This window comes from Eublepharis macularius, chromosome 1 (assembly GCF_028583425.1).
Source record: "Eublepharis macularius isolate TG4126 chromosome 1, MPM_Emac_v1.0, whole genome shotgun sequence".
Classification (NCBI taxonomy): domain Eukaryota; kingdom Metazoa; phylum Chordata; class Lepidosauria; order Squamata; family Eublepharidae; genus Eublepharis; species Eublepharis macularius.
In genome coordinates, this window is record NC_072790.1 from 38,002,629 (window position 1) to 38,022,484 (window position 19,856).

The window sequence follows — 19,856 nt, forward strand, 5'->3', positions numbered from 1 at the left end:
GTGGAGCACTTTAACAAATGAAAGGATAATAAACATATTACTATTTGAAGACAATGACAAGTATCCTGTGATTTCAAGATCTCACATAGTGGAACTTTTCCTGCTTCTGCCTCTCACTGAGTCCCCTGAAATTTTGTTCATGGGGGTTAGCATGCCCTTAGGAACAGGGAGTGGAAATGGGAGTGGAAAAATTGATAGAAATCAACATTGCCTCTTCAAAAGATTGAGCCTTAAACTATGTGGCTCACTCGCCACAGATTTTAACATTTGGCTCCCTCGCAGTCCTGCTTTATTAATTTATTTATTTATTTTAACCCACCCTCCCCTCAAGCAGGCTCAGGGCGAGGCATAACATTGGTTAAAATACAACTTAAAATCAATTAAAAAACAAAATACTGTGCCCCTTTTGGGGCAACCAGCAGGAGTGGACTCTCCATACCCCTTCTAGAGGGAGACTGGTGGAAGGCTCAGCAATGATGGGCCAAAATTAGCCTCCACCATAATATGCCTGGTGGAACATCTCTGTCTTACTGGCCCGCCTAAAAGATACAAGATCCTGGCGGGCCCGAGTGTCCTCAGACAGAGAGTTCCACCAGGTTTCTGTGTTTACTTGGGGAGAAGTACTAAACAAATATGCAGACTCTGGTTCTTACTGCCAGTACTGGAGACCTGCTGCCTTTTATCAAGGGTGTACTTATTCACAGTCCTCATATGGGCAACTTAGTCAGCATCATATATTCTTTATGAGTGGGAGGCTTATTGCTAATGTCCATATTGGTTAGACTAACATTCGAGGTTTATTTTTAACTGTGCTTGGAGATAATGGCATTTTGTAGACTATTATGATATGTGTGCTGTTACGTATAACTTTCTTAGAGAAACTTCATAGATACGGATGATTGTGGGCAGAAAGAGTGTATCCCCCACCCCCCTCCAGCTTGAAATGCTGTTTTGGAAGGTTCCCTGTTCCCCAGTAGTAGCATTTCAGCGGGCATTTGGGCAGCAGTTGGAGAGAGAAGATGAGAAAGTCGCATTATCCAGGCTGAGATACTCAGGTGGCTCCAAGCCCATAGGTTCAAAACTAAGGAATTAAAGGTTCCAGGATCTCTCTGCAGCTATCAGTGCTAGAACTCTTTTTAAAATAAAAGTTTCAAATTCTCATGTGACCTTGGAGTCAGAAGGGGAACATTATACAATTCTGCATGGAAGAATCTTCCTAAATAGGCATTCCCAATGTATTAGCTACAAGATGTGTATTTGTACCAACGAATAACTGAAAAAATAGTAATAGGATTAGCATTGTTAAAGTAGTGATGCGTCAAATTGTGGCAGACCTGTGGAAGAGCCAGCATGGTGTAGTAGTTAAGATTGTTGGACTAGGATCTGGGAGATCCAGCTTGGAATCCCTACTCTGTCATAGAAACTTGGAAGTTTTAGAGTTTTTGAAAATGCAGATATTGTTGATTTCATGCAAGCCTGCCCTTAGGCTGTCTGCCTCAAATGCATATATTCCTCACTTTAGCACAGAAAAATATTACCAGCAAATACAGTATCTTTGACATAATGGTAAACCAAAGAAAGTGTGGTGGTCAAGGAACATGAACTAATTTTCAAATTTAGTTTCAAACACTGGGAAGATGTGGGAAATGATGCCAGGTCTAAATCTGGAAAGATTTCTATGTCTAGTAGATGTGTAGAAAGAAGTTGATATAGCAATACTACAGAATAGCGGTAGGTCTACTGGTGATGTCAGAAAACTGAAGGGCAAAAGGCTTTTTCTTTGACAACTATCTATCCAGCCAGCTCCCTATAGAATAACAACAGCTGCCACTCAGACTATAGTAGCCTACTGGGTGGTGGTGACAGTCTGGGGTGAAGAATTATACATCTGCAGTTCAAAGGATCTATTATGGTTGTAGTTTTACTGTGCTTTGGAACTCTATGCTCCGAGCTGGATAGTCAGAGACTAAGCCGGGTCAGCCTTGGTTAGTAATTGGATGGGAGACCTCCAATGAAGACCAGGGTTGCAGAGGCAGGCAATGGCAAACCACCTCTGATAATTTATCGCTATGAAAACCCCAAGGGTTGCTATTAGTCAACTCTAACTTGAGAGCACCAAACACATAGCAACCCTATGCGGTTAGGCAAAATAAGCAATGGGCCAAAGCTTTACCTACTAATATTTACTACATGATTTGGTACATGCAGCCCTTCATTTCTATTCTCCCCCTTCAGTTTCTGTCAACTATCTCCCAATCAATTCCCACACTATAACAGTGAACAGTGATTGTGGTGTCTGGCAGAGTCCCAGCCTCATGTAAAAGAACATTTTCAAAACAGTTGCAAAAAGAGGCCTGACTGAAATCTTTGGTATGTCCTTTTTTATGTGCCACTTATATGTACACAGCCACAAATCCATAAACTTGTCCATTTCCAACCAGCTTCCCTGGCTTTTTTCATGTTTCCAGGTCCTGAACCAGACTGACTCATGACTACTAGTAAACAGGATTTGTGTTGAATCTCACATTTATTAGTACATGTTTATCCTGCCCTTTCTCTGAAGCAGCAATACACCTTCCTCCATTTTATCCATACAACCCAGTGGAGTAATTAGGCTGAGTGACTGACCCAAGCTCGCCAAAGCGGCTTAACTAGAGTGGGGGATTTGAACTCAGATCTCTCAAACCTCGAAGTCTTGAGTCTAACCACTATGTGCTACAATGGCCTTTAAGAAACTAGAGCCTGCTTTAAGATGCAATGAGTCATACCTCCTTAGAGAGCCATTTTATGCAAGGATTTTTTAAAAGCAATTTTGTTTGTTTTTCATACTGACTAGTAAAAGTCTACTACATTGCACCCGAAGAAGTGGACTCATCCACAAAAAACTAAAGAATAAAAATTGTGTTAGTCTTCAACCGACGAATTATTGCCATTGGCCATGGCTGTGGGCGCGGCTCCACCAAGTCGGTCCTTCCTGAAAGCGTTGACTAGGCGGCTATTCCCGCTGGAAAACACGGACCCCAACCTCGGCAGGCCTCCTAGGGCCGCGGTCCTTTCCTCCTGCAAGGGGAGGGGGAAAAGCCGAGGGCCTCCCTTTAGCCTCACAGACGCCCTTTTGGAGGGAACAAAAAAGGACGCGCTCCCTTATCCCGCCTTTCTCCATTGTCGCGGCTGCCTAGCTGGGCGGAGCTGAGGAACTGGAGGGAGCCCAATGCTTGCAGAGCTCGGGTAGGTGAAGGTAAAATCCTGGCAGCGAAACGAAGGTGCCGGGAGAGAAGCGCTGCAGCCCGGCGACCGGCCTGCCCTCGCCCCCAGTCCAGGCACAAAGAGAAGCACAGCCATTTCCACAAGTGGCGCCTAGCAGGGCGCGGGGGTGGAGGTGGTTCGCCTGCCTCTATTAAAGGGAACCTCTATGAAGGCTGGTTTGAGTCCAGTGGCGCCTTAGAGACCAAAATTGTCAGGGTATAAGCCAGGACCTATGAGGGGGGGGGGGTCAGCAGGTGCATTGCACCAGGGCCCAGAGGGGGCCCAAGAATTTCCTGCAGTCCCATAAAATGTTTACATATGAAGACTAGCATTTATATCTTACGTTGCTGGCCTACAAGGTCTCAAGAACATCTTGTGGATTTGGCCAGGCTGAGTATTGAATCAAACATTGCCGAACAATTAATTTTGATGCTGTCATTAGAAATTTTTCACCCCAAAAAAGGCAAGGACAGCTCATTTTTAAGTAAATGCAAAGCCTATTTTTTTAACCTTTTTTGAACTTATGCTTAAAACCGTTATGGATAAAAAACGATGGCTAATGGAGCAGGAAAGGGGCCCTGAAATTTTTCTGCACCGGCTCATAAAATTCCTCTCAGAGGCTCTGGTATAAGCTTTCGAGAGTCAACACTCCCTTCTTCAGATACAGATCTCCATTTCTCTCTATATCTGAAGAAGGGAGCTTTGACTCTCGAAAGCTTACACTCTAAGAATCTTGTTGGTTTCTAAAATGCAAATAGACTCAAATCCTGCCTAGCGCAGACCAGCACGGCTACCCACCTTACTTACTGCAAGCTGTGATTGTGGCAGCCCACAGATAGCAGTGGACAGATATCTTGTGGACATCGACCGTTTCAGGCTGACTCACTTAAAGCTGGTGTGCATACATCCTGCATGTAGTGAGAAGTGCAGTGTGCCTACAGTTGGCAGGGATGTAAGCTGAGGTGTGTGCTTCCACATGCATGCGCTTGCCTCTACCACTTTCATAAAATCTAATGTCCTTTAATCCAACATAGATGTGTTTTGAGAGCTGTTTTTTTACAGCTCACAGGTGTCATTTTTAAAGGTCTGCAACCCTGTGAGGGACTGGTGAGGTGGCGCAATGCAAAACTGGTACCAAGCGGATGATGAGTGTGCCAGTTTCATTTTACAGAATGTGCTTTTAAACATTAAAGCTTTTTCTGGGCTATGAATCCATGAACACAACTGTGATTTCTAAAAGATACCTCCGCTACAGAGAAAAGGGACCGATGAATCATGAGATATAAACAATACATTCCAACAGCGCAAGATATCCAATAAACAATGCGAGAAGACTAAGATTAGAAAACTGAGAATGAGGGCCAAGCTAGAAGTGACGAATTACACTGGAATGGCAAGTGAACAAACTCACTTGTATTCCTCCCTGTTCACTTGCGCTCCACTCGATCACATATGTGAGTCTCTTCACTTGCTATTCAAGTGTAATTCGTCACTTCTAGCTTGGCCCTGAGACAGTGCCACTTGGAGTCAGAGGAGGCAATTTCTCTAGACAACTTTAAACACTCGTGCAATTTGCATACTATTCAAAGGAGGAAAGAATTGGTACCTGTCTAGTGGGAATGAGAGCTCCCAAAAGAAATTTCTCTTTCACATATTTCTCAGCAAGCATGGCAGAACACACTTGCCCAGCAATTAACAGCACTTGTGTCCAAACTCTGGTTTGTCTAAATATTTTAACCATTGTACATGACATCCTATACATAAAGGTTTTAACATAAAAGTTGGATATAGGCAGGGAATCAGGACTGGGTGCATGGGAGGGGGGTTGCTTGGTCCCATATGAAATCATACAATTTTGTGTGTGTGTGTGTGTCATTTTGCTACTTTCAAGCAGAGATCTGGGTGGAGAAATCAGCCAACCGTGATTGAGCATCACTTGAAAAGATTCAGGCAATTTGTTAACTATGGATGAGTATGCTGTCCTAACAGTACTTGGAGAAGGATCATTTGGGAGAGTCCTTTTGGTCCACCATAGGAACAAAAGCCAGAAATATGCAATGAAGGAAATAAGACTTCCCAAGGTGATTATTTATTGACTTAATGCAGTGCCAACATATGAGATGCTATGACATTTCTCCCTCAGCAAGTGCTAAGACCCATTACAACAAACCATCCCAAGGGAAATCTAATTGGGTGCATCCTCCAAACCAGCTAACATGCTGTTGTGGAAATTCCTTACCTCCCAGTGGAAGCAGGGAGAACCAATGATCTAACAACTTCTCAGAAGCAAAACGGTATTTAACATAAGACAAAGACTGCAGTTCTATGTACTCTTACTTGCAAGTATCTCCCATTGCACTAGCTGGGACAAACGTGGATAGAATTTACCTTCAAATCTCATTGAAATCAGTAAGACTTAAATTAGTTGCAGTGAATGTATGCCACTGGATTGAGTAGGGCTTAGACCTGGTTTAGGCATGTGGCAGAATGTGGTAATGAGGCAGCAGAGTGCTAAGTTGGCAAATGGTCTGTGGGTGAGAGATTGCATGATTCAACGTACACGAATAAATCCTTGTAAGTGGAAAACCAGCATCACATTAGAAGAGAGAAGCTAGAATCTCCCGGATGTGATAACTTTTAGTCACACAATGAGCAGAACCACAAGTGACAAAAGGCACAGATTGGACACTTGTCTGCTTCCCTCAAGTTTTGATGGGAAATGTAGGCGTCCCGGTCTTGCAGCTTGGCTCTCCGACTGCTGTCCAATGGACTTTTCAACTGTCACTTGTCCAACATTCCGCCCAGCTGCCTACATTTCCCATCAAAACTTGAGGGAAGCAGACAAGTGTCCAATCTGTGCCTTTTGTCACTTGTGGTTCTGCTCAGAGTGTTACTTGGGGAATGTGGGTTTTCCCACCTGTGGTCTTGAATTCTACCACCTCATTCCACTGCCTGTTTAGGCCAGGCCTTATTTAGCTGGATCAAGGACATAGCCAAGAGAACTGTCTTGAGAAATACATCTTTATAGTTCTCTAAAAATCTATGTATATAGTAATCTGTATCTACTTGTCACCCTGACCTGGATGGTCCAGGCTTATCTCTGTTTGTCTCTGCTTTGAAAATCCTACGGGGTCGTCATAAGTCAGCTGTGACCTGATGGCATTTTCTACCAAAATCTATTTGTCATATGTTTATTTGATTATTGACTTCTTTTATATCTCGCCTTTCTCCCCATTTTATTCGTGCAACCAACAACCCTGTGAGACTGAGAGTGTGTGACTGGCCCAAGGTCACCCAGCAAGTTTCTATGGCAGAGTTGGGATTTGAACCTGGGTTTCCCAGATCCTAGTTTGACACTCTTAACCTCTACACCACACTGGCTGTCATGATCAGCCACCTTGGAAACTTATGCTGAGAGTTGGGATATCATTTTTAAAAATAAGTTTATAAGGAACATTATTCTGCAGAGATCAGGAAAGATATTTCCATTTTGGAAAGCCTTTGTGTAGCTGGAATAAATTATGTTTCTATTTTGTCTTTTAGCTTGTTTGTGGCTTAACTAGAATATACTTTTAAATTGTGTTCTCAAATTTTTATTGTTTAAATTGTTTTTATTACTGATTAGTCCCACGCTTTACACAATCTAGTAAGTATATTTAAGATATCCTGTAGTATATTTAAAAGTTTATCGATGCTGATGTGATACAATTTTTCTTACTAACAACGTGTTTGCAGTCGGATACACAGAAATCTTGGAATGAATCTATTCTGTTGGCTAAAATGAAACACCCCAATATCGTCACTTACATGGAATCATTTGAAGGTAAATACACACATTTAAAAAATATTCTTTACTTCACTTGTAGAATTGGATTTCTTTTATATCTGTGTCTCGATCTGATATACTATTGATGCTGTATAAATAAAAATAACAGTTGTACATGCTGTATAAATAAAAATAACAGTTGTACATTTTGCACACTAATACTGCTAGTAATGTGTCTTCAATTCTCTGAAATTAGCTGTTGGACACCTGTACATAGTGATGGAATATTGTGATGATGGAGATCTTCTGCAAAAGATTAAACTTCGAAAAGGAAAGTTGTTTCCAGAAGATGTGGTAAGAACAGAACGCTAGCCCTAACTGGGAATTGTAGGTTTTTAAATTTTGCCTTAATTAAAACACATAAGTGAGTTTTAAAATTTGTGGGATGTTAACCCTAGCATGTTCTAAGCAGGAGTGCTTTCTCCCTAAACTAGGGCAGTGTTTTATTTCTTCTTATTGTTGCTACATGACAGGGCAACCATATTGTGAGAGATGATAGTTATGTAATGGATAGTTATGTAATGGAGTAACTCCGATCTTAAGACATTAATTTAAACCTATAGCAAATGGCAGTCTTTGTAGGCTCCTTTCACATCCTTTAACAAAATCAATCTTGCTTTGAATAACAGTGAAATCCTAAGCAGGGCTTATACTGGAGTGACTCTGCTTAGGGTTTTATTGTTCACAACTCTCTCTGCGAATTATTCTTGTATTATTAATGGAACAAAGCTTGTGGAACGGCTCTTCCCTGCTTCCCCCTACCCACTGTGGCTCAGTGAGCCCATCAAAATTCTGATCCTGAGGCCAGGGACCCCTCATGAATAGTATGGAGTTAGTCTGAAGTAGGGATCAATAATGGAGAGGAAAATTGGTCAAAACTCTCCACCTCTGCCAGTGTGAATGCAGTTCCAATGCCCTAAGTGTTCTCAGTGCTGGGGTGTGCCATATTTAACGATTCAGTCCTAAGTGCTCACATAGTTCAGTGAACATTTTCATATGAAATAGATAAGTATTTCTCAAACTAGCAGAGCAGGAGAGTCATGTTGTTGCTGTTTTCCCCACACTGAAATCAGAAGCACATTTCACTGTTAGTGATGGAGTTGCATATTTTCTTGGTCAGTTCCCAGGACAGTAGAGATTGGCGTTCTACATACAGCTGCAAAATGCTCCACTTAATATTTATTTAAAACATTTTTAAGCTGCCTTTCCAACTAACTTTGAGTCCCCAAGGCAGCAAACACAGGAAACCATTAAAACGTGTTTTAAAGTACATACTATAAAAACAATTAAAAACAACAACAGACAAATGTGATCAGGAAGGAGGGTCAGTGCGAGAATGCCAAATGAAACAGGTAAGTCTTCACCCGTTGGTAGACAACAATGATCGAGGGAGAAAGACAAATCTCACTAGGGAGGGAATTCCATATTTTGTTGCCACAACCAAGAATGCCTTTTCTTGGGTTGCCGCTCTTCTAGCCTCAGGTGACAAGGGCAGCCAAAGAAGGGTCCCTGAAGATTGCCTTCTGGAGTCTCAGCCTCACCTTTGTCCAGTCTGTAAAGGAGAAGGGATGGATCTGTGCTTTTTAGATGATGGTAGTGTTTCTGGGATCCATGTGCACCGGTAACAAGAGCAACATCATTACATCCATGCTTGGAATGATGTCACTGCCCAGATGAGATGAGGGAAATCAGTGCTGCATGGGCATTCAGTAGTGTAATAGTGTTACATTATTAAAGGTGGGACGGTCCAGTGTTCCACTGATAGCACCCCACCAACTTCCTCCTTCCCCTATTCTCCAAGTATCATTGATATGGAAAATATTGATGTAGAGTCAGGTTTAAGAGTTCTGCTTGCACCTCGCTCAAAACTACATCAGGGGACAGAGGGATGTAAATAGACTGTAGCATGCACTGAAAAGCCATTCTCTTGTATCTTGGACTTGATTTGTTCATGCTTGCTAAAGAGGTTGGTCATCACTGGTCTATACCATACAAGCATATACCATATGAGAAGTGAATATGTACACTTCAAAATACGAATCCAGATAGTTGTAGAACATTCCAGTGAACCACAAACAGATCTGCTCATGGAATGGGTCTTTGCTGGCTTCCCCTACATCTTAAAAAGCTTTTGCTGAGAGTTACAGGTGGAGGACCCTTGAGAATAGCTTGACTTGGGGTACAGGAGTATGCAGTGGAGAGGAGGAATTGGTGGAAATCACCATCTACTCTTGCAAGAGCAGAAGTTAATTATGTAGGTCAGGTAAATGCCACCACATCAAATATCTGCTTGAAGTGGAGTTTGGAACCAGTTAATTGTTCTCCAGTATAGAAAGGTAATAAACAACCATATCGATAATCTGACTTCACACTTTATTACTTGATACTGCTTGACATGTGTAGTCATTGTTAGGATATTTGTCATCTCTTTACCTTTTTCCTAATTTTATCTGCACAGCACAAATCTATGCATGATGCTTTTTTCCCTTTCAGATACTCAATTGGTTTGCACAGATATGCCTGGGTGTGAAGTATATTCATGACAAGCGTGTATTACACAGAGACATCAAGTCCAAGGTGACTAAAATCTCCTAACAACTATAACTGCTACCCTTCCTCTCCTACTTAGAGAAAAAAAATGAAAACCTAAGGCCTGCTCCTTTGTAAAGTACATCCTTCTTCAAAACATGGCCTATGCTACTGATCTCAAGAGAGCCCACAGTCAAATGGGTGTGTTGCGTATGAAAGTGTGTGGGCCGAATTAAATGATACCAGCTTAGGGTTCATGCTGTTGCTGAGTACTGATAAGTGCCTCCGTGCTAATATGTACGGGACCGTCTCTCCCTATATATTCCCCAGAGGACACTCTGATCAGGGGACAAAGCTGTTGGTGGTCCCTGGCCCCAAGGAGGCCCGCCTAACCTCGACTAGAGCCAGGGCCTTTTCAGTCCTGGCACCCACCTGGTGGAACACTCTGTCTGCTGAAATCAGGGCCTGGCATGACCTATCATCTTTTTGCCGGGCCTGCAAGACAGAGTTGTTCCACCAGGCATATGGCGGAGGCTGGGCCTCCGCCGGCCTGGAAAAAGGGGTGTATAAATCTTAACCCTCCCTGTGAAGGCTGTCCACCATCCTGTTTTAAATGTGTTGTTTTTAATGAACATGAATTTTTAATTGTATTTTTAATATGTTGTTATCTGCCCTGAGCCTGCTCACAGGGAGGGCGGAATACAAATTTGAAACAAACAAACAAACAAATAATAAGCATTTGCATTTATTTACTTGTTTGTTTGTTTGTTTATATCCTACTTTTCTTCCCAATGACGACACGAAACATCTTAAAGCATTGTCCTCCCTGCCTCCTTTTCCTTACAACAACTCAGTGAGGTGGGTTAGGCTTATTATCTCAGCCTAATTATGACTGGCCCAATGCCACCCAGTAAACTTCCATGGTAGAAGGGGGAATTTGAACTCGGGTCTCAAGGATCCTAGTCACTAATCCACTAAGCCATGCTAACTATGACACTGATACTGTTATTAGTGGATAAACAGCATAGTTGTCAGGGTCTGTGAGAGTGGCTATCGTTATTGCTATTTTAGCTCCTTTTTTTCTGATGATTTTGACTGCATTAGATCCTAACTAGTCTTTACACTGGTGTAGTCTCCAGTATACTGACAGCCAGCTTTAATTGCACCATGGGACAGTGTTGCCAGCCAATAAAGCAAATTTTAATCGAGTGGTGATTTGTAAAGTGAGGACATTAACATGGGGGTTGATAGGGTTTGATAAACTGCTTCATGTGTATGTAAATATATGAGCTCTTCTTCCTATTTTGTAATACAGAATATACTTCTCACAAAAGATGGAAAAGTGAAACTGGGAGATTTTGGATCTGCACTTCTTCTTACCAGGCACGTAAATATCATGTTTGGATTGGGTGCTCTGTGCTGTTGTACTTTTAAAAACGACTTGCTAGCTGATATAGAAACGTTGGCCGTCGTTTGCTCACATCGTTTTTGCTTGTTTTTTTGGAACAGCCCAAAGGCCTATGCTTGTTCCTATGTGGGAACCCCTTATTACGTGCCTCCAGAGATATGGGAAAACACGCCTTACAACAATAAAAGGTAAGGAGTTAATGAGAGTCTGAATGAAAGAAGGTTTTCCTTAGTATGGGGCAGCACTAGCAAATCACCCTATGTATATATTCTGGATAGAATTACTCAGTACCCAGTCTTTCTTTTGAACCCAAGATTGATTTGTGCGGAATTTGGTACTTGTGATAGAGAATAGCTTGGTAGCAGACGGAAAAACCTAGGCAAGTGAAGGGCTATATGAATGTGTGGTGAGAGGAACTCTGGAGGCTTATGCAGGCAATCGCCCTGATCCAGTGCATCGAGTCTGCACAAAGAAACTGTTCCACGGTTTGAATGCGCTGAAAGGTTTCTGGAGATAGAAGGGATTTCTGTCCATGGAGTGTGACCTTCCCCCTCCTGCTGCAGCGCAAAGAGCGGAGATGAGGGAACCAACAGGAACAACGGGGGGGGGGGGAGTTGGAGATCCGCTGTGGTAAGCTGGAACTGGTGAAAATTGCAGCCCTCTAGCACACATGGAAGTTTTCTGGTGGTTCCAAGCCCATATGTGATCTCCTGATCCTATAGCAGAAAGCTGATGGTATCAAGGGATTTGCCAGAATGCATGTTTAATCACATACCTTGCCTCATAGGGTACCCCTTATGGCAGCCAGCTTTGTACAGATGAGTAGTGAGATTTTAGCAGGTGGGATGAAGAGAGTAATAAGGTCAGTGTCTAGTTTCCCCCAGTCTCTTATATATTGCTGTATTATGCTCCAGTCCACACAGGTTGCAATTCTTATCACTAGTCTCCATAGCTATGCTGAGGAGGGAAAGTGAGACCACTTAGTCTGGGGTAGGATTTCCCCACACTACAGTGCATAAGTAACGTATATCTAGGATGCCAGATGGCCACCCTAAATTGTTATGTGCAGGTCATGTAACCCATCCAGCTGTTTTATTTGGCTGCTACTATGCCAAATTTCAGCATACCTGTAGGTAAACCTTTACTTTATGGCTTATTTTTTATTACCACCCACTTATCTCTGTGCAATCACAAGGTATTTCATTGGTGGTAAACGTAACACTAAATCATGGCCTTAAATAATTGGCTTTTCAAACCTGTCTTTTCAGCGATATCTGGTCTCTGGGATGCATTTTGTATGAGCTGTGTACTCTTAAGCATCCGGTAAGCACTGTGATTAATACGTATTACTTTCAGGAATTGATTCAGAAACAGATTTCATGTTACAGTTTCATTCTCACAGGCCCACATTTAGCTTCCTGACACTCATATCAGTATATGTAAAAACATATACTACAGCCATTTCTGTTCATTTATTTATATATATTAATGTGAAACTTGAAAAATAATAACAACACTGTAGAAATTGATCCTTATTTAATCTTTGCAAATAAATTAGTGGGCTTATTTATTTATTTAGATATTTATATCCCGCTTTTATCTCCAGTGGGAACTCAGAGCAATTTATCCTCACAACAACCTTGTGAGGTAGGTTAGGTTGAGAAAGAGTGTGTGACTGACCCAAGGTCAGCCAGTGACTGTGTGTGGCAGAATGGAGATTCAAACTTGGGTCTCTCTGATCCTAGTCTGACCCTCTAACCACTAAACCACACTAACTGATGTAAGTATCAGTGCAATTTATTTTGGCAATCTTATCCTGCTTTTCTCCCCAGTGGAGCCCAAAGTATCTTACAAAAAAATACCCTAACACAGACAAATATGGTTAAATTCAGGGCTTTTTTTCAGCTGGAACGCAGTGGAATGGAGTTCCGGAACCTCTTGAAAATGGTCACATGGCTGGTGGCCCCGCCTCCTGATCTCCAGACAGAGGGGAGTGTAGATTGCCCTCCGCGCCACCAAGCGGTGCAGAGGGCAACCAAACTCCCCTCTGTCTGGAGATCAGAGGGCGGGGCCGCCAGCCATGTGACCATTTTCTCCGAGGGCAACCCACTGTGTTCCACCACCTCTTTTCCCAGAAAAAAAAGCCCTGGTTAAATTAATAGAGAACACAGAAAAAGATAGAAATGTTATCTTCTCCAGCTGGTGAAAGCAGAGGATGATCCAATTGCAGGAGACTTTCTGGGTTGCCAACAGGCCTGGAGAAAAGTGCCCTGCCCCTTTAACAGAGGCCCAATGTGTGAAAATGGGCAGCTGAAGTTTTTCATGGCATGGAAATAAATAACATCACCTGTTAATCCTACACTGAGTTACACCGTTTTAAGCCCATTGACTGCAGTGGATTTAGAAGGAGTTAACTCTGCTTAGGACTACTCTGTTGTCAATTGGATAAGGACTATTTACAATATACAAGAAAGGCAAACATGACAGGAGATAAGGGCTGATGTATTCATTTGGAAAGGGGGACATTTTCTCCAGATGCTAGCCCCTGAAGTGGATGCTCCTTAATTCCCCCACCATTGCTTACATATTGTAGGTAATTAATGGAGGGAGATCAATTTTCAGCCACTCTGTTTTTTAAAAAAGCAAAAAGCAATATCGCAAGTTGCAACATAGATGAAGTAAGATATTCTTGCAGACTTCTAGAATATTTCAGTAACATGCTGTTTGATCATTAACAGTCTTTTATACAAAAACTATTTTTCTGAAGTGCCTAAATTTTTTTAGACGCTTTATAAATTCTTTTATTAAGCCACTTGCTTTCTTCTCATATTTGTTTAATGTAGTTTCAGGCCAATAGTTGGAAACATCTTATCCTTAAGATCTGTAAAGGATATTACAGTCCACTTCCATCCCACTACAGTTATGAACTTCAGTATTTGATAAAACAAATGTTTAAGAAGAATCCCAGGAACCGTCCATCAGCTAGCACAATTCTTACTAGAAACTGTTTGGCGAAGATTATCAGAAATTTTGATTCAGCAGATGTATTGGTATGTTCTCGTCTCTAGAAAACTGAACATGCTTCTCTCTCTCTCTCTCTCTCTCTCTCTCTCCTCAAGTTTCTACAGGATTGCAGCTTTAGTGTTGCAAAGATTCCAAATCAAATCAAAAAAGTGTTTACAAGTTTAATTTAAAAAGTGTTTACTAATTACAAGATAGCAAAACAAAAATAATTGTTGTTGAATTCTGTTAGACTCAAATTAATATTGTCCTTAAACATTTTCAAGGAGGAAGGAAGATATGCAAGATGCAAGACTAGCTGTTCAGAACCAGAGCTCGTTTCCAAGGGATTCCATGAAATGGGATTGGAGAAAACAGGTATAGATATAATAATGTATGTGGAATTCTAAAGGGCTGGGCCTCATTCTGATGTGATCATAGTGGCTTACATCAGTGCAGGTGATCTGTGAGTTGCTGTTCTGAATTTTTTTTTGAGGCATCCTGTCACTAAAGGCACAGGATATTACCAGGAATAAGGCCCATACGTTAATTTGAAAATAATTGAGGGAGCAAGCCTAAGCAAGTCTGCTCAGAAGCATGTTCCATGTTATTCACTAGGACTTACTCCCAGGAAAGTGTCCATAGTGTTGAAAAGATTCCACATCAAATGTATCTTTAACTTGGGATCAGATTATACTGAGGTCCCCAACCTTTTTGAGCCTATGGGCAGCTTTGGAATCCTGACACAGAATGCTGGGCGTAACCACAAAATAGCTGATAAAGGAGGCAGAGCCAGCCATAAAAGGTCAGGGAGCAAGGTTATGCATAACTCCCATAGTAACTCTTTAACATTAACAGATTCCTTTTAATCTGCATAACCAATCAGGTCTCCAGTGGCAAATCAGAAGCCTTGCTAGGGGCAAAAGCCCCACCCGGCCCTGCTCCCTTTTTAAAACAACTTGGTGGGTGCTGGAGAATATGTCAACAGGCAGAATGGCACCTGTGGGCACCATACTGGGGACCCCTGGATTATACAATAATACCATAGCTGGAATCCCCTGTTAAATATCTGTTGTAACTAATTGAAGAAAAAATTAATTAGGGAAGTATGAAGTCCCCCCAGAGGCTGCAATACCAGGCCACCACAGGCGAAAATGGGAAACAGGAAGATCCAGTGATGTGGTCAACATTTTGGACAAGGCACCTCTACTTTCTTCCAGTGTTACAACCAAAGAGGACAGAAGTAAGATAAGATTTGATATCTTTATAAGGTTATGTACCATTAGAAATCATTGTGGCTTTTAAAGAAGGGAATTCATCTAGATTATTACTTCTGAACTCCCCAGATATAAAGCTTGGATCACAATATTCAACATATTAGAATATTTGAAATGGAAACACGGACCAACCAGGAAATGAATATTTCAATCTTCCAGTACATTTCTTAGCTTGGTATGCTGTGGTACATTAGAAATTAAGTTTCTTTTGGCAATATTATTCTGTCTTCTGCCTGTTTCTTGGCCAAACTTACGTTCAGGCAAATCTGCCTGGTTAGGTTGCAAAGGAAAATTCTGGGAAACTTGGAGAAACTCAGAGTCAAGCCATTTCCAGGGAAATAAGCCTGGACATGTTTTGCGGAACCCAGGTGCAAGCGAGATCATGGGAGTGTTGAGAGCCAGAGAGGGAGAGGTTCTTCCCCTGCAATCCATCTCATTGTTATCAGAGCACAGGCTGGAGATAATTGCTGTGATGGGTGTGCATAACTGCTGCAGAGAGCCATTTCACATATCTTAGCAAGGCCCTGATTGGTTCTTAAAGTTGCTTCATGTTGCTGGCCAATATGGGATAAAAAATGGAGTTTCTAAGTTAATTTTTTGCTCTTGGACTAGCAGTTGGATGTGGTTGCTGGCCTTCGGCCATTTCATTCTTGGACTAGACTGGAAAGCTAGCCCTTGGTGTTCTGTTCGGACTCTACTTGGCAAATTAACGTCTGGTTTATTGGGTAGAGTATCCTGCTAAGTAATTTAGAGATTTTAGTTAAGTAGTCTTTATTGTTTCATTATCCTGTCTTTGCACACTTTCTATATATGTAATGTTTTTGCACAATTAATCTTTGTCATTGGCATTATTGGCTTTGGGGTTTTGATTTAAATCCAGCACCTATTGGCTCAGCTACCACTTAACTGTTTTAGTGGAACTCAGAGCCAAAACAGACGTGACGAGTTACCTCAATTCAACCTGAGTTTCCTTGCCTCAAGGTTTGACGGGAAGTGTAGGCGTCCTTGCAGGTGCATCGCTGCATTTCTCTTTCCCCTGCTTGCGTGGCCCGGAGCTACATAGCCACACGTGCTCTGCCTCCCCCCCCCCCGTCGCACTGAGCGTCACTTCATCTCCCTCCCCTCGCCTGGCCCAGCCCCCACAGAGCGACACCGGGCTGCACCGGGAGAGCAGGAGGAAAGGCTCCCGGAGCATGCTGCATCTCCCCCTAACTCGCCCAGCCTCCACCAGAAGCCGCGCAGCCCAGAACTGCGGGGACTGGGCCAGATGAGGGAGTGGGGGGAGATGAAGTGACGCTCAGTGCGACGGCGGGGGGGAGGCAGAGCACGTGCGGCTATGTAGCTCCAGGCCACGCAAGCAGGGGAAGGAGAAATGCAGCGATGCACCTGCAAGGACGCCTACACTTCCCGTCAAACCTTGAAGCAAGGAAACCCAGGTTGAATTGAGGTAACTCATCACGTCTGTTTTGGGTCTCAGCAAGCAAGTAATCTACCCTGTAGGGCTGAATTCTTGGTTAACACCCAGTAGGGCTGGATAGTTTTCTCGAAATCTGAGCATAGGGTGAGTTAAAGGAAATGGGTGGCAGTGGTATACTGTGAGGTACAAGGGTCTCTTACCCCCAAAAGCACATTTCTTGAAAACCCTACCCATACGGATCTGGGGATTGGTGACACATGCACATTAAAAAGCACTCATTTTTGTCATTGATACAGACTATCGCTTCTATTCTTCTCTATTTTCTCTAAATAATTTATAGTGAAATTTATGTGGGTTACCATTTTTTAATGTTTACTGTTCATTGAAGCAGGAGGTCATGTGAGAAAATACGATGAAAATATCACACGTAAGCGGTGGACCAAGGAACCTCCTGAAACTGTAATGAATATTCTCCACAATGCTGATATCAGTTTAGCTTTTAAAACGTACACCATCTACAAAGCAGGTAAATCACACTACAGCAGTGGCCTGCCACTCAAGATATGAGTGCCTGCTGCCGTTTGTGAGGCTAGAAGGGTGGCAACCTGAGAAAGGGCCTTCTTGATCATGGCACCAAAATTATGGAGTTCCCTTCTCAAGGAGATTTGTCTTTCATTATTGTCTTCCACCAGCAGGTGGGGACTTCTCTGTTTTGTTTGGCATTCCCTTGTGGATTCCCATTGACCCTCTTTCTTATTTATTTGGTCTATATGTGTTTTTAAGTTGTTTAACGTTTTATTGTTTGTCCCCTTGGGGCCCTAAGTTGGGTGGAAAGACGGCCTAAAAATGCTGAATCGCTTACAGTGCAACCCTATCCCAAGTTACTCCAGTCTAAGCCCATTTGAAATCAGTGAGTTTAGGCTTGAGTAACTGCAGAGGAAGAGGACTGCATTGTGAGTCTTTAGGGACTGGGCAACTGACTGTTTTTATTTTGCTGATATTAAAAGCCTCAGATGATCTATTGAGAGGACCACTTATAGAAACCCAAGCATCTGATGAAACAGATGGTCAAATTATGTTGGAGGATCCTGAGAGACTTGAATCAAGATCTGATGAGGAAGACACGTATGTTTCAGTCAGAGTTTGAAAACATTATTCTTTGATTTTCTTTAGGTTTCAATGCTCCTCTTCAATTTTCTTTACAGAAAATCACTTACCAGTCACTTAATATAGTTTATTTCATGCTTATTTGGGCATTCAAATGCTATGTTGAAGAGTTCATCATAGTCTGAGGATTCAGATGCCCTCTTTGAATGATAACTTCCAGGGCTTTTTTTATGGGAAAAGAGGTGGTGGAACTCAGTGGGTTGCCCTCAGAGAAAATGGTGACATGGCTGGTGGCCCTGCCCCCTAATCTCCAGACAGAGGGGAGTTTAGATTGCCCTCTGCGCCGCCAAGCGATGCAGAGGGCAATCTAAACCCCCCTCTGTCTGGAGATCAGGGGGCAGGGCCACCAGCCATGTGACCATTTTCAAGAGGTGCCGGAACTCCGTTCCACCACATTCCAGCTGAAATGTTTAGATTGTTAGGATGTTTAGATTGTTAAAATTTAGCAGATCAAATTAAGAGAGAAGTATCTCCTGTAGATTCTGACTAGATCATGGAAGTTTATTATGAGAAATCACAGGTTCTTCTATCTCTTTAGTTCTTAATTTTTTTGAAAAAAATTGTAATAAAATCTAACTTTACATATTTTTGCAGGGACTTTGAAGCAGAAGATGATCCAGACTGGGTTTTTGAACTGAAAAGGATGATCAATATAGAGTGACAGACAAAAGAAGACATGAATAATGGAACTAAAGACTGTGATCCAAATCTAGATTTTCATAGCTTGATGTTGACAAAGTTTGAAAGTCAGTTTATTATACAAACATTCTAATGCATATATGAAATTCCAAATGGAATTTCTTCAGCTGAGTAACAAATGTATACTGACTGAACTGCTACTAGGCTTTTCTTCAGGAGGGGAAGAATGTGAATTTTCTTCTTGAATAAAGATAGTAAAAGTATATATATATTTTTATCTCTTGGTATTCATGTCAGTAAATATACAAAAACAGACAGGGATCGGTAAGCATTGTCATAATTTGAATTCCAATTTTTAAAATTGTTACAGTTTTTGCATTGCAACTATGATATAGTCACACTCTTTTATTTTTTCATATACACAAAATTCAGTCTGGTATGATTAATGAATACCATGTGAACTGTTAAGATTTCAAACAAATCCATTATAAGCCATATATGTAAACGTGTAAAAGTGGTAAGCTTTCATTATTCTGGCTCAACAGATGTACATAACCTATTCTTGTATGTATGGAACAAGGTTCATACAGCCTTCATAAAACATAGTTGTTGATCACAGCACAAGCTGATTTACTTGTTACATTATAAATTACAAAGGAAATGGTCCTTCCCTCTCCCCAGGATATGCATTATGGCCTCTTAAACTGTTGTAACAAACATAAATGTATTCGGTTGTTATGCTGTTAAGAGCTAGAGCAGTCAAAACCATATCTTTTTAATTGATTATATTGACTGAGATTTTGCATATGTGGGCTATGATCCTTTATTTCTTGTAAGAGGGAGGTTCACTGAAGCATCATTCAAACAAATATTTCCAGAGGTTTAGTTGTGTTAGTCTGTTGAGCACAAATAAACAGGAGGCTTGTGGTATCCTAAAAACTAACAAGTTGTTGCAGCCTAAATCCACAAAACAATGTGCTAGAATAAAAACCTGTCAGTGTTTAAGGAACCACAAGGCTCATGTCAATAAACAGAATTAAATAATGAATAGTAAGAGATTGTGCATTCTCAAACATTTTTTTGACCTTATTCTGTACTTACCTTTAAATCTCTGGCCTGAGATACAGAAATTAGGCGGGTGGAGTTTTGCTTACCACTTTGATCTTCCTTAGGTAAAACTTCACCTCTTTCATTTACTCATGCCAGACTACAGTCTTGTGGCACCACCATAAAGACTAACAAAATTTTGTTCCAGCACAAGTGTTCATGGACTAGAGCCTGCTTCTTCATATGAGTGGAGCCTTACTATGTAGTAAAGTTAAATATAGGAGGTCTGAAACAACAAAT

The 19,856-nt window shown here is 41.7% G+C and overlaps 1 protein-coding gene across 3 annotated transcripts; it reads left to right on the forward strand.

Annotated features, from left to right (window-relative positions):
• Positions 1–3,011: 3,011 nt before the first annotated feature.
• On the forward strand, positions 3,012–18,772 carry NEK3 (NIMA related kinase 3). 3 transcript variants are annotated; one of them, XM_054979943.1, is made up of 15 exons: positions 3,012–3,228; positions 5,138–5,327; positions 6,982–7,069; positions 7,269–7,366; positions 9,566–9,649; positions 10,917–10,984; positions 11,111–11,197; positions 11,797–11,871; positions 12,278–12,332; positions 13,853–14,059; positions 14,297–14,387; positions 15,112–15,252; positions 17,092–17,229; positions 17,711–17,828; positions 18,465–18,772. In XM_054979943.1, the coding sequence occupies exons 2-15, from the start codon at positions 5,211–5,213 to the stop codon at positions 18,529–18,531; spliced, it is 1,434 nt and encodes a 477-aa protein (XP_054835918.1). In that variant the 5' UTR covers positions 3,012–3,228; positions 5,138–5,210; the 3' UTR covers positions 18,532–18,772. The 3 variants fall into 3 exon arrangements, with proteins under 3 accessions (XP_054835918.1, XP_054835927.1, XP_054835936.1); XM_054979952.1 differs by lacking the exon at positions 11,797–11,871 and having other exon boundaries at positions 5,141–5,327; XM_054979961.1 differs by lacking the exon at positions 11,797–11,871 and having other exon boundaries at positions 5,141–5,327; positions 17,095–17,229.
• Positions 18,773–19,856: the final 1,084 nt, after the last annotated feature.